The sequence below is a fragment of the Rhododendron vialii genome, chromosome 1a, assembly GCF_030253575.1.
Source record: "Rhododendron vialii isolate Sample 1 chromosome 1a, ASM3025357v1".
In the NCBI taxonomy this organism is placed as follows: domain Eukaryota; kingdom Viridiplantae; phylum Streptophyta; class Magnoliopsida; order Ericales; family Ericaceae; genus Rhododendron; species Rhododendron vialii.
In genome coordinates this window covers 47,334,852-47,347,869 of record NC_080557.1, presented here as the reverse complement: position 1 = coordinate 47,347,869, position 13,018 = coordinate 47,334,852, and the positions used below count along the sequence as shown (strand labels likewise).

General features: G+C 39.6%; 3 protein-coding genes across 5 annotated transcripts; 2 read left to right on the top strand and 1 right to left on the bottom strand.

Annotated features, from left to right (window-relative positions):
* The first annotated feature begins 907 nt into the window (after positions 1 to 907).
* Positions 908 to 2,586, top strand: LOC131332597 (early nodule-specific protein 2-like). Of its 2 annotated transcripts, none has more exons than XM_058366908.1 (3): positions 908 to 1,024; positions 1,136 to 1,214; positions 1,755 to 2,586. In XM_058366908.1, exons 1-3 carry the CDS (start codon positions 1,001 to 1,003, stop codon positions 2,429 to 2,431), a joined length of 780 nt encoding a protein of 259 aa, XP_058222891.1. In that variant the 5' UTR covers positions 908 to 1,000; the 3' UTR covers positions 2,432 to 2,586. The 2 variants fall into 2 exon arrangements, with proteins under 2 accessions (XP_058222891.1, XP_058222883.1); XM_058366900.1 differs by having other exon boundaries at positions 1,710 to 2,586.
* Positions 2,587 to 3,172: 586 nt separating this feature from the next.
* On the bottom strand, positions 3,173 to 7,445 carry LOC131334105 (endo-1,3;1,4-beta-D-glucanase-like). Its single transcript, XM_058368983.1, has 7 exons — positions 7,295 to 7,445; positions 5,963 to 5,984; positions 5,279 to 5,405; positions 5,011 to 5,101; positions 4,768 to 4,857; positions 3,797 to 3,897; positions 3,173 to 3,554 (listed from the first exon to the last, which is right to left on the bottom strand). Exons 1-7 carry the CDS (start codon positions 7,443 to 7,445, stop codon positions 3,414 to 3,416), a joined length of 723 nt encoding a protein of 240 aa, XP_058224966.1. The 3' UTR covers positions 3,173 to 3,413.
* A 1,154-nt stretch (positions 7,446 to 8,599) lies between these two features.
* On the top strand, positions 8,600 to 12,537 carry LOC131335480 (uncharacterized). Of its 2 annotated transcripts, none has more exons than XM_058370856.1 (7): positions 8,600 to 8,872; positions 9,770 to 9,921; positions 10,138 to 10,271; positions 10,450 to 10,673; positions 10,784 to 10,990; positions 11,330 to 11,410; positions 11,954 to 12,537. In XM_058370856.1, exons 1-7 carry the CDS (start codon positions 8,829 to 8,831, stop codon positions 12,342 to 12,344), a joined length of 1,233 nt encoding a protein of 410 aa, XP_058226839.1. In that variant the 5' UTR covers positions 8,600 to 8,828; the 3' UTR covers positions 12,345 to 12,537. The 2 variants fall into 2 exon arrangements, with proteins under 2 accessions (XP_058226839.1, XP_058226847.1); XM_058370864.1 differs by lacking the exon at positions 8,600 to 8,872 and adding an exon at positions 9,206 to 9,253.
* Positions 12,538 to 13,018: the final 481 nt, after the last annotated feature.

Below are 13,018 nucleotides of genomic sequence, written 5' to 3'. Positions count from 1 at the left end.
AAGTGATGCATCTCTCGGAGGAAGCAGACAGGGTTTTCTTGTTCTTATTTCCGGGACGTGGAAAAAATGGCCCTGCCTATCTCACGAGTAATTATTCAGTGTGCGTGGCTTCCACGTCATTGTGTGGTGGAGAAAACCTTTATCTCACATGAGCCGTATGAACCCGGGGATGGTGTTGTGCACCAGCTGCGCAACACGGTGTTGTGCAGTATTCGAGCTGGCAGTTCGGCAATCTAACGGTTCAAATTTCATCTCCACCTTATAGCATACGAGCCATTCATTGCTAAGATGAAATCTAGACCATGAGATTGCCAAACGGATGGCTCGGATGCCGCATAGCACGGTGCTATGCAGCTGGTGCACAACACCATCTCCGGGTTCAAGCCGAACCATCAAGTGGAGTAATTGTTCCAAAGCCTTCTATTACCACACATTCGCAGGGTCCAATGGCCTTAATCATGAGCTCAGAGTGAATGTGCGGTGGTGGAGGGCTTTGGATCACCACACGGTGGTGCTCAAGGAGCACTTAATAATAATTTTTTCCTTTCGGAGAATCTTATGATATCTTTCTCAACTTTATAATTGGCTATTCGTATAAGATCCACCTTATCAAAGATTCACTGCCTTTCTAAGTAGATTTTATTTTTTGAAATGGATTTTGAAAGGATAGATGCAAAATAGGGCAAAATATACATAGAGCTTTCCATTGAATTGGTTAGGATTTGCATTATATGCATGCATAGCGTGGAGTTAAGATTGGCTATAGGGTTTTTTAATAGGAAAGATTCTTAGATTTGAGAGATTAGTTTAATTTGGAAAAGATACTTATTATCCGATTAAGTTCATTACCTTTTCTAGATAAAATACACTTCTTTCTCGTATTAAATACTAGTACTAGTAATATGGAGAAACAAAATAACTTCACTCTTAGAGATTGAAGAAGAAGAGAGATAAATCAATCACCTATTTTTGCTTCTTCCTTATCAAGCCATTTTTTTTAATGGACCCTCGGGATATTTATCCGGTATTTATTTTCTACTTTTAATTTTGCTACATTTTTACGTCTTTGCAGTCTTTTTCCTTTTAGTTTGGTCTGTTTTTATTGTTTGTCTCTCTGTAATTGTGTTTATTGCAGACTTGTGTTTTGAAGGTGAATCTGGGTTGTTGCAAGGCATGTGTGGTTAGGTTGAAGAAATTGCTGTCCACTATTGATGGTAGTGTTCCGACAATATCTCTTAATATTTCGTTTGATATAGGTTTTTCTATCAGGCTATGCGCCCCTCGACTAATCCCGAATTGTGAAATCAATGACCGAACAAACCTCCAATGGGTCCGACAATTTTTTGCCGATGTTGGGAGCCAAACTTGTGAGTTCCAGAGAGTATAGAAACCTTTCCCTGTTTTCATTTCTCCACTCCACCAATCCCTTGAGGCTTAGGAAATACTTTGTTTGGTTCAAATATTTTTACTAGCTACTCGTTTTGCCTTCTGCTAAAGCCACAAACACTAGGACCCATATCAAGAGCAAAACTTCAAATGTAATGCCAAAGAAACCAACAGTTTAAGATCTAGGAATCTCCATGATGATTCTTCCTTCTTCTATTTTTTTTTACCTCGACTAATCCGGTGGTCCTATAGGAATCTCTGTGATTTTGTTGTAACAGGATTATAAAGTAGTGAATTAATTTCATTTTTTTCACTATTGCAAGGTGTATATGGATATGACATTGACTCAGAAAAAGGGCTGGTGACAGTGTTAGGAAGAGCACACCCTCAACTGCTGGTAGAGAAGATCAGGCAAAAGAAGAAGAAAGCAGTGGTGGTGTCCTATGAGAAACCAACTCCCAATGCCAAAACCAAGGATTCCAACAACACCAAGGAAGACAAGAAAAATGGGGATCTTGATTCCAAACCCAAGGAGAACAAGAAAAAGCATGGCAATGGTGATCAGAAGGGGTTCAACAAAGAGGACATCTTCGGGCACCATGAATCTGACCCACATGAGTTTGAGGCTTATGTGCCACCGAAGCCATCTGCACTTGATACATGCAGGGATCCCTATTGCAAGCTCCACCACAAGAAACCGGTCATCATACGTCCCAGTGACAACATGCCGAAGGTTATGCTTCAGCCGCCTCTGAATCCTCCCCGGTTTCTCCCTCCTCCTCCCCGGTTCCGCCCTCCTCCTCCGGGCCCACACTATCCGCGCTCCAACAGGGAGGAGTATTCGGAGGATCATCGGTACCGCTTGCCGCACGTGCCACACGTGGAGCCAATTGTGTATGACAGGCCACTACCTCAATATGACCCATGGTATAATCAGAGGCCACAGCCTCAACATGACCCATGGTGTTATCAGAGGCCGGCGCCGCCTCTACCACCACATTATGGTCATCACGGGGCCAAGCAAGCATATATCGGCCACTATTGAATGCCACATACGGATTTCTGAATTCCTAACAAGCTTGGTTACTTAATATCTGTGGATTCGAATTTGAGGACATCCATTTTGTCCATTTGTTTTAAGTGTTAGGTATATACTCTATATCCAATGTTAATGGATACTAACTTGATGTACTTTTCTTGGGCTACATATTATTGCCATCAAACCATACTTGACAAGAAATATGACCGATGATCCATTCGATACACGAATCAAACGATTCAACTTGATCTTTGTGCTTCTATTTGCAAAAGGATACTTGGATTTGAGTTTTGCTTCACTTCATGTATCGTGGTGGATATGAGGTCAAGCTAAGGTTTGGATCCACATCTCTACACTCCGATGCAGGTCTATGTATTGACCTATGTGCTCATCAGCCATTCATGTCTAAACTTTTATTACTTGCTATAATATATCTTAAAAGTTAAAACACTACTGGTTCCTTAGATGCAATCTTTGTGTCTTCTAGGATTGTTACCGAATATCTACGCCTGGCAATTCGGTTTGAGTTAATTCAAAATTTGGGGCAAAAGTAATTTCAATTCACAAGCCGATTCCTCTATTGACAATGATAATGGAACTTCACTTAGTTGCGGGTATCATGTATTTGAACACTTCCACAAACACAAGCATAGAGTGATACTGGCAAATTCAATTCTAAAGGTCCCAGAACATTTCCAGACTACAAAAAATAGCATTACCACAATGAAACTCCTACAAATGACGATCTTGAAGTCAAAGCGTAAACATCAGCATAAAAACTATGGAATGAGGACAACGATGTCGTTCGAGAACATATTGGAGTGATGTCATAAACTACTCATAGGAACCATGCAAAGAACGGAAGTAGTCCAGGTAATACGTAATAGTAGTGTATCAGTCTCACATATGGGATCTTCCCTTATTTACTACTACCAGTAATAGTATGACAATCAGCTATCGGCCCCCCTAATTGCCAGAATCCTTTCCTTTACTTGACATACTCAACAAACCAATCTAACATATTTTGATGGGCTTCTTCAGCACGTTTGACAGCCGTTTCATCTTCAACATTGTACCTGACTGTCCATCCATGAGAAGTGCCGGGAAATATCTTCACATACCCATTCAACTGTAGCACCATGAATAAGAAGCCAAATTAGGGACTCATCCAACAGTAATCAGGGGAAAACAAGTGACACAATCAATGATTTAAATGCCTGAACATGCAGTATGATAAGAATATGACAAGGATGTCAAGAATGCATTTCGGGATTGATGATTGTTTATAGACTCGATTGCAAATAATTCACAAGAAACGTTAATGGTTCGCTGGTCTTGGAATCAAGTATGCAGAACAGAAATCTGACATACCTCAGCTCTAGAAGATAAAACTTCCTCAAATTTCTTGAGAAGCTCTGGTGGAGAGATTCTGTCAACTTCAGCTCCCAATATAGCAATGGGAGCCTTCAGCTCTGAAAACAGAAAATGATGATTTGGAGTCATTAAATCAACAATAAAGCTGTGGGTACATATGAGCTTGTACATATCATGTACATATGGGTTTTGTGGGGCACACCTCGGGCTCTTAAATCAATCACGAGGATGTGATAAATACAGATCAAAAATCTCTCTCAAAACCCACCCAGTTAGGCCTTTATGTGGACCCATGTCTATAGCCAAAGATTCACAAGAATCAGGTAATGTCAAATATGTGCAACTTCTGAATCCTAGTGTGGTTTTTTCATTAACTTCATTGAGAAGAACGCATATAAGATACCAAAACATAGTTTCCTGGTTTTCTTGTAATAAACCTAATGGAGATTCTAAAAATGACATCATATGCAAATTTGCATATAGCCTAAGGGCATGAAAGGGATGTGTCCATCCGGATTTGATTCATAATGTACCAAGTGGCACTTTTTAGCATACTTAAAGAGGCAAAGAGAATCAGGAGGTGCAAATGCCACTTCCACCTCTTAGCCCTCTGATTTTGCTGCTATACATAGGTATATCACTACTTAGAAAGTTTGGGTAGGCATTTGCTATACCCCACCAATAGGAAGCCCCAGATGAGGTGTCGTGGAACCGACCAACGTGTCCACCTGACTGACTAAGTAGTCCCTACTCTGTCCCATTAGGAACATCCCATTGATCATTGATTGTTGCCTCCATTGTCTTCTACTCCAGGAACAGATCAAAAACTGAACCAATGCATCTGACTCAAGTCCCTTTTTTCTCAAATAACACCCCCGACATTTTATCAACTAATCAAGGCAAGGCTTACATAGCTTCACGAAAAAGAATATGTCGAGGAAGTAGAAGAATATGTTGAGGAAGTTTACCCTTAATATCATCCACAGTGACAAGGGAAGGGTGTAGAACTACTGCAGCTTGAATGTAGTCGGACTTTCCCAGTTCTACAACCACCTTGGCTGATAAGATATCAAGAAGTTAGAGTCAAGTGCATTAAATGGTTATATTGGATCTTCGATACACTCGGCACACATGCTAAAGCCAACAAGTGTTTATGAATACAAAAGACTCTACCAGTCTACCTACTAGAGCAGTAAGTAAAACACACTCACCACCCCAGCAAAATCCTGCAGCTCCAATCGCAGAGAAGCCTTTATTTTTCAGAGCTGAAATAACTGGTTTTGCATCTTCAAATCCTTTATCCTGTGATGAAAATTGAACAAAATAATCACGAGGCTTTCAGCATTTTTGTGTCGTATAGCTGAAAATATTGATCTGATTGCATGACGATAAATATGCCACGATTCGAGCCATGATAACGAATAGGTGAGAGATAGTCCATGAAAATTCAACTGTGAAGGGATAGAGCGAGGGACATACTGTTCCATGAGATTGTATCCAGACTGGCAGAGGCTTCTCAGAGTTGCTGGGCGAATAGGGATCTCCATAAAAGAAGTCCGGAACCACCACATAGAATCCAGCGGCTGCAACCTTGTCTGCAAGCTTCCTACATAGTTACAGTAGACAAAACCCAGTTTTGGTCCATAAAACAATACTCACAATACCAACATAATACATATCAACATAAAGAGGAAAAGTAACAATGTTGTTTTATCCTTTTAGGGAAATAGAAAACTGAAAAATCGACGACAGCAAAAAAAAAAAACATATTACTAATGTTGAAAAAAAAAAATGAAATTTATTGACAAAATTAAGGAAAATAGCTGAATACGGGCGTATGGAGCAGTCATTGCCAAAGTTCAGCCTTCACTGTATTTTAGCTATTACTGAACTTAGAATTCCAAGTCCGTTGCAGCCAAATATAGTATATGATAGTAACAGCAAACGTAGATGACATGAATGTCAAATGGGCAACAGACCCAAGAGATGGAGAACAGGAATGTGGTGGATCTCGTATTTTTTAGGTAGCTGCGCCAACAGCAATAGTTACGTCCAAAGAGACACCACACGAGTTAGTGAAATTAGGTAAACAAGAAAGCATATATTATCTTCATCAATGAAAATTCCTACAGTGGGAGATAAATGTTTGGGAAGAGGACATACCTAAGGTTCGGAGCTTCGAACCCTGCCAAAAAGAGTTATGACTGTAAATACATAGTAAAACAAGGAAAAATGCTAGAACGTTAATGGTTCACCAGATCATATATGAATATACGACGCACACAATCAATTTCCCTTCCACTCCAGATAGTTGTATATGGAAAAGGCTGAAACTTGCACTTTAAAACCCCAAACCAATAATGTGTGAGTATATGTTGTGAACTTATGAGTATATAATGAGCAGCGCTTCACTATTAGGGACACCAGGATTAAGAAAATGGGTAACTAGGTAAGATATCCTGGATTCGTGCAGCTCATGACATGAAATTTCTTCTATTGATGTACCTCGGAAGTTTTATAGTAAATCAAATAGGCTTAACTGGTCTCCTTTGGTAATTCAATCTTCCACAGTAGCAAAGGAAGTCTCAAGTGCTAAAAGCCTATAATTTCCTTGGGAGGGTTGAAATACACAACACAATCATATCCCAAAAGAACAACTACTACTCTCAGTCAAAGAATGATACCAGATACAACTTAAAGCATGCAACTGGCAAAACATTTATAGAGCAGTAAACTTTTAAGCAGTGGTTTGCTGGAACAATTTCGGGAAGCCATGAAAAGGTCATCCCTTTGCCTCCTATTTTAATGGTTCTTCACCTAAACTGTTGAATGATGATTCAACTTCAATTCTGTTATTTTATAGCGTGACCAGTCTATTATAGCTCCATCCCGGTGAACCAAACACTGCCTTAGTGGAATGGTGCCATAATTTACTCTTCCTCAATCTAGGGAGTATGTCTATTAGTAAAGGGGGCTATGGCTAACAAAATGAAACAGTTTTTGTTTCAATGATTCACGGTTTCCCCCAAGCCCCAATAGCCGAGGCAAGTTACTGGAGAATTCTTCAAGCACAAATAACAGCTGTTAGGGAAGATGATGATTATGATAGTGCTTACACAAAAAAACATTCATAATGTAAAATCAATTGGCCTGGTGATATCAACTCTATTTACTCTCATATGCTATCAACTCTTTAGCGGCAGTTCATATGGAGCATCTGCTCCAGCTTTAAGTGGCCCCCAGTGGTGGCGATGGGTTTATGGTCCGCGTATTAGTCAAGGTGCGTATATGCTGGCCTAGACACGTGGTTATCAGCACAAAAAATTGAACGTCCTCTACTGTCTATGAAAGGATCTTTCAAATATAAACAACATCAAGAACATCTCATATTCTCATTATCCATGTCGATAGAACCCAGATAGAGGAAATGAAAAAATACGAGACGGAGACACGGAAAACGTGGAATTGAAGCGGAATAAGGAAGTGTGTGATTACCAAAAACGTCTGAAATTAGAAGGATTGCAAGCTTGGAGTCAGAGGGGCCAGTGGCGTAAGCCTTGAGGCCTCCAAGTTCCAAAACTGACCCTGATGATCCGCAGCTCGAGCTCAGGGCAGGTGGGTTCTCACAGCATTGAGAGCCTGACATATCCTTTCCTCACAGGAGAGAGAGAGAGAGAGAGAGAGAGAGAGAGAGAGAGAGTTTTCCGACCTCCGAGGATGTGGGATATACCGTTGAGGCGTTGATATATTCTCACTCGTTGACGAAGGTAACCCAAAAGTTCTCTTCTGGCAGCACTCCAGTATGGAGTGATCATTCAGTGACAGTGCACCCGGCCGGGTCCTTTGTTCGTGGAGGAGCGGTTACGTGACACTTGGTTCATCAAACCGTCAATGAAATAAAATGAATAATTCAGATTCATGGTTTTATAGATCTGATTGTCATGTATGCTAACATTTTTGTTATTCGTGTGGTGAATGTGAATGGTTGATTTGGTTGTCATGGAGAGTTTCGTGAATATCTTTCATGTGTGCTATCAAACTCGCTTACTTTTAATTGTTTGGGAGTGAATCCTCTCCGGTCTAAGTTTTGGACTAGAATGGATAGTCGATAATCTTGACCGTTCAATGCTGCAATCAATGATTCAAATTTATTCAAGACTCTTCACATGAAGAATTGAATTCTTTTCACAAAGAGTTTATGAGCAGATCTGAACAATTGATCTTTCAAATGTGCGGCCCAGATTAGAACTGTTTTCTGTAGTCAAAACTTTGGACCGGGGAGGATTCGAAATCACTCCATTGTTTTTGAAGGATTAAAATGATTTTTTTAAGGTTTTACATTTATTCAAAAGAAATTAGCGTTCGTTAATTTTTCGTCAAACTTTTGTGAATTATTGATTCGTTTCGATAAGAGAATCAGAAAAGTAAAAAAAAAAAAAACTACTTTTACCCAAATATTTTGAAAAATACCTATAAAAAAAATGGTGTTTTTTTTTTCCTTCTTAAAATAGGATATTTTAAAAAATATTTAAGTAAAAGTAAAAAAATTGACTTTTTAAATTTCTCTCATCGAATCGAATAAAAACAAATCAATAATTTATAAAAATTCATCACAAAACTATCGGCTCAATTTTTTTTTTTTGATAAAAAAAAAATGCTTGAAAGTTAAAACGGAAGTTAGCATCATCACTCCATTTGTTGTGAGAGAGATACTCCAAAAGGAAGTAGGGAGTAATTAAAATCAAATCACCATGCATCTTTTGTAGTAAAGAGATACTCCATTAATAGTTATTTTCTTCTTAATTCTCTTTCCTTTTTCTTTCCTTCACACTATCTCCCTTCCACAAAGTTAAAAAGCCCACACGAAAAATCATTCGCACTCCGAACCAAGGGTTTTAAGCTTCCGGAAGCAAAACCCTAACCCCCCCGCTCCTCTCGTCATCGAATCTCCCCCCCTGGACCGATACACACACTGTGATACGCATAGCGTTGCATACACATTCGCTGCAGCTAATTTAATCTCGCATGCATGGATTCCGACGCCGCAGACCCTCCTAAAACCCTAACAACAAGGTCATCACTCCCTCCCTCCCTCTCTCTCTCTCATCATTTTTTTTTATGTATGTATGTATGTATGTATGTTTTGCTCCTGGAAATCAGTCATCAGTTAACGAGCTCATGGTTTTCAGACCTAGTTTTGCTTGGTGCAGCATTTTGCCCTGCTCTCATCATACCGTGATTTTCTACTCCGACTTGCTTGCTTACCCATTCCAGTACTGTTAGTTTATGAATTAGTGGATATGCGTAAGAAGTTATGGAACAAGTTTCAAAGTTTTCTGGTGTGGCTTGTTTCCATGTCCGAAACACAATATTAATTGTTGTTGTGCATAGGTATACTGGTGATTTTGATGTAGTAATTCATTGTTTTGAGCAGCACATCTAGCCTTCGTTGAGGTAATCGTTTACGATGTGAGTGCAATTCGCCGTGTAGTCGGGTCGCTGCTGGTTAACTTAAGTGATTGAAAACGACATAAGTTCGTTATTGAAACTCGAAATGTTCACTAGAATCTACGACATAGGTTCATTTGCAGAATGTTTCACTGAGACATCAGTATCCGCTTGGATATGACATTAGTGGTGTGTGTTACTCATGGTTCTCCACTCTTATCTTTGCCAAATTTCTGCTAAATTTGGAGCTGATGTTATTTCCTGTACGAGCATCATCAGAATTGATCTGGAATGTCCTCTTTGGCTCTTCTCGTCATACAATCTTATGTAGTTGCATGCTGTACCATGGAATATTCTTGCGGACTTTTGAATTAGTTTATATGGTTTGATATAAGTTATTACTCCAAGTATAACGTCTACAGTCTACACTAATTTATCCTTCTTGGTTTTTACTTTTCATCCAATATGGTGTCTTGAATGGGAGTGAAGAGGGCTAACGATGTTTTAGTTCACACTACGCAGGCACAAGTGCTCTGCATGCTTCAAGCAGTACAAGAAAAAGGAGCATCTTGTTTCGCACATGAGAGCCTCGTACCACTCTATTCATCAGCCGAAGTGTGGGGTGTGTCAAAAGCATTGCAAAACCTTTGAATCATTGAGAGAGCATCTCACTGGTGAGTGTTTGTTTTTTTTACAAGTGAATGTGATTTGCGTTTTATCCATTGATAGGTTTCACATCTTGGTTATTTTCTTTTATCACTTTCTCTAATTTATAAGTCCGTTGTCGAAAAAGGGAAACTGTTCAATGGCCAGAACGAAATTGTATGTTACCCATTGGTAGGTTTATTTCCTTGGTTATTTTCTTTTAACACATCCTTTCAAACGTTTAGGTCCTCTGTCAAAAGAAAATTGTTCAAGGATCTTTGCTGACTACTGTTGCAGCCTCTGCATGAAATTCTTTGACAGCCCAGCTAGTCTTACCGAGCACAAAGAAATGTGTCAACTGCCTGCTCCTGCTCCCCTTGTAAGATAGTCACTCAGAGTACTTTCCAAGCATGCAAGTTAAGAAAAATGTATTAAAGATTGTGTTTTCCAAAGGGGAAAAGGAGTTGGGCTCTTTTGGTAAAAAACTGGAAAGCTAGAATTGCTAGTTTTATTACGCAGCTATCTAGGTTTTCTAATGCTAAAATTATCTGGTTCAGGGAACACTGGTAACGCCCTGCACGGAATATGAAATTGATATTTCAGCCTCAGACAATGGATACTACGCCAGAAGTCCCAGAGCAGTCGCATTAGATTGTGAAATGGTCGGTGGTGAAACCGATGGCTTACTAGACCTTTGTGCTCGGGTGTGCCTGATTGATGAAGACGAAAATCTGATTTTCCACTCTTATGTTCGGCCTGAAACACCTGTCACTAATTACAGGTATCCGTGGACTGCTCTGTTGCTTGTTCCTGTATATTTTAGAAGTATGTGTTTGAAGGACTTGATTATCACTTTGTTAATTGCATATTCTGTGGAAATTTCTTGCCCAGGTACGAAATCACTGGTATAACGGAACATCATCTAAGAGATGCTATGCCACTCGAGGAAGTGAGTGAACAGCTTCTGCAAATCCTGTACAATGGAGAGTCCATTGGAAGACTAAGGTGGGATGGTGGGAATGCTAGGCTTCTCGTGGGTCATGACATACAACACGATTTGCAGTGCTTGAAAATTAACTATCCTGATCGCTTGGTTAGGTACGTCTTTTTCGTGTTGATAAATGGAGCAAATTTGTCGACATGGTACTTTTATACTGGTTAGAAACAAATGCTCTACCAAGATAACATATTATGATGGATTGATGAATATTGTCTGGTCTGCTCAACGGTGGAACGAGTGAATTGCATGCTTGTGAGTTGTGATATGAGGCATTGAATTAGCGATTTAGTTTGAGTTAGGTTATTTTCCAGGTCATAATATTCTTGCATTCCCAAATGTTTTAGTTCAGTGAGTCGGAAAGAAAACTTTCTACTTTGTAACTTGTTGAGGAGAGAATTCCTGTCTTGTTGCTTACAGCTATTTCTCTCTCCATGCAGGGACACGGCAAAATACCGTCCATTTATGAAAACAAATCTTGTCAGCCATTCACTGAAGTACCTTACTCAGACATACCTAGGGCAAGTTACTGGACTTTCCTGTTGCGTTATTTGTTGTTGTCCAGAATTTTGGTTACTTGTCATGCAAATCCTCTGCTTAGTTTTGCTGCTTCTATTAGATATATGCTTCAAATTTTAATTTGGTTTACTTGGAACATATTATATGTGCATTTGAATTAAATTTTCGTCCATATGGTCATTTTAAGACTTTACTATTTGGCTTTTAGTCGTCGTACTGGTTTAGCTGTTATGGCTACAACTAATCCAAAACCTCTCTGTTTATCTTGAGGTGCGTGGGAGGTCCTACTTGATTGTTAACAAACTTGCGCTTTTTGCATAAATCAGCAAGCGTTGTGTATCTTCCTCTTGCATTTTCAATTATACTTTGTTTGTTTTAGTCACCCTTTGTAAATAATAGAAAGAATTAAGAAGAGCTGCTGTGATCTCTGGTCATCAACCGCTACATAAAAGTGAATTATAGAATAGCTCATAAAAGTATACAGTATTTGTTTTTGAATGATCCATGATTTTTCAATGATCGTCATGAAGTTGTTGGCTTCACAGGTATGAGATACAGGCAGGGGTGCATGATCCATTTGTAGATTGTGTTTCTGTAATGAGGCTGTACAAGAGGATGCGCGCTCAAAATCATCACGTCGAAGAGTTGGGGACATTCACTACGGCTCAAAATACGCAAAATTCGCTACCCACCAGTTTGGATTCTTGGGATTTCGAGAACCTTGAGAGTATGACCCCAGATGAACTTTTTCAGATTTCGAAGTCGAACTACAGATGTTGGTGTTTGGATTCGAGGCCGGAATTGAAGGAAGATGAGGAACTACATGTAGGGAGAGGCGAATGTGCCCTGGACTCCAACCAGGAGTCACAAGCTTGGCCGGACTGGCCTCAGGCTCCAGGATTGAAAAGTTTGATGACCAATATTACGTGGAGCTGAGAAACCATTTGTGTTGGTTTCTTTGTGAATACTATTTCGGAGCAGGATGTTAACGTGGTAAGAAATGACCATTTCTGCTAGTTAATTTCGAGAAAGCTTCCCATCTGGAAAATTTTCTTCAATGCCGCTATGATGCGGAAGATCACAAGATTATCGAGTTTATGGTAGTAATATATTGCAAAATTCACCAAGATATGATCTTTGGCAAAGAAATACTGTTCACCTAAATGTGTTTGTGGTGGTGCGTATCTACAGGAAAATAAGATACAGGAAAATAGTGCAAGCGATGCTCATAATATGGACGCGGGGATTCTGTCAGCCCCGTGAAGCAGCAGGCACTGCCCACCCCCTGCTGTTTCATGGGGACGGCCGTGTCCCCGCATACACCCATTATACAGTGAGGAATAGATCTTACAAATAATTACCCTGGTTTTATCCTATGCCAGCAAAAAACCAGTGCAATGCACGGGACATGAGGAAGTTAAATAGTACTCCGTAATTATATAGTTGAATAAACAACAAAAATAAGGAAGAAGAATAAAGTAAAGAAACGGGTTTACGTGTGTATGCCGGCCTCCATATGAGCTTTGGCCTCGTTTGATTTAGGATTAAATGCCTGGGATTGGACTAAATACGTCTAATCCTGCGTTTATGTTTTAACAAAATCCAATTTT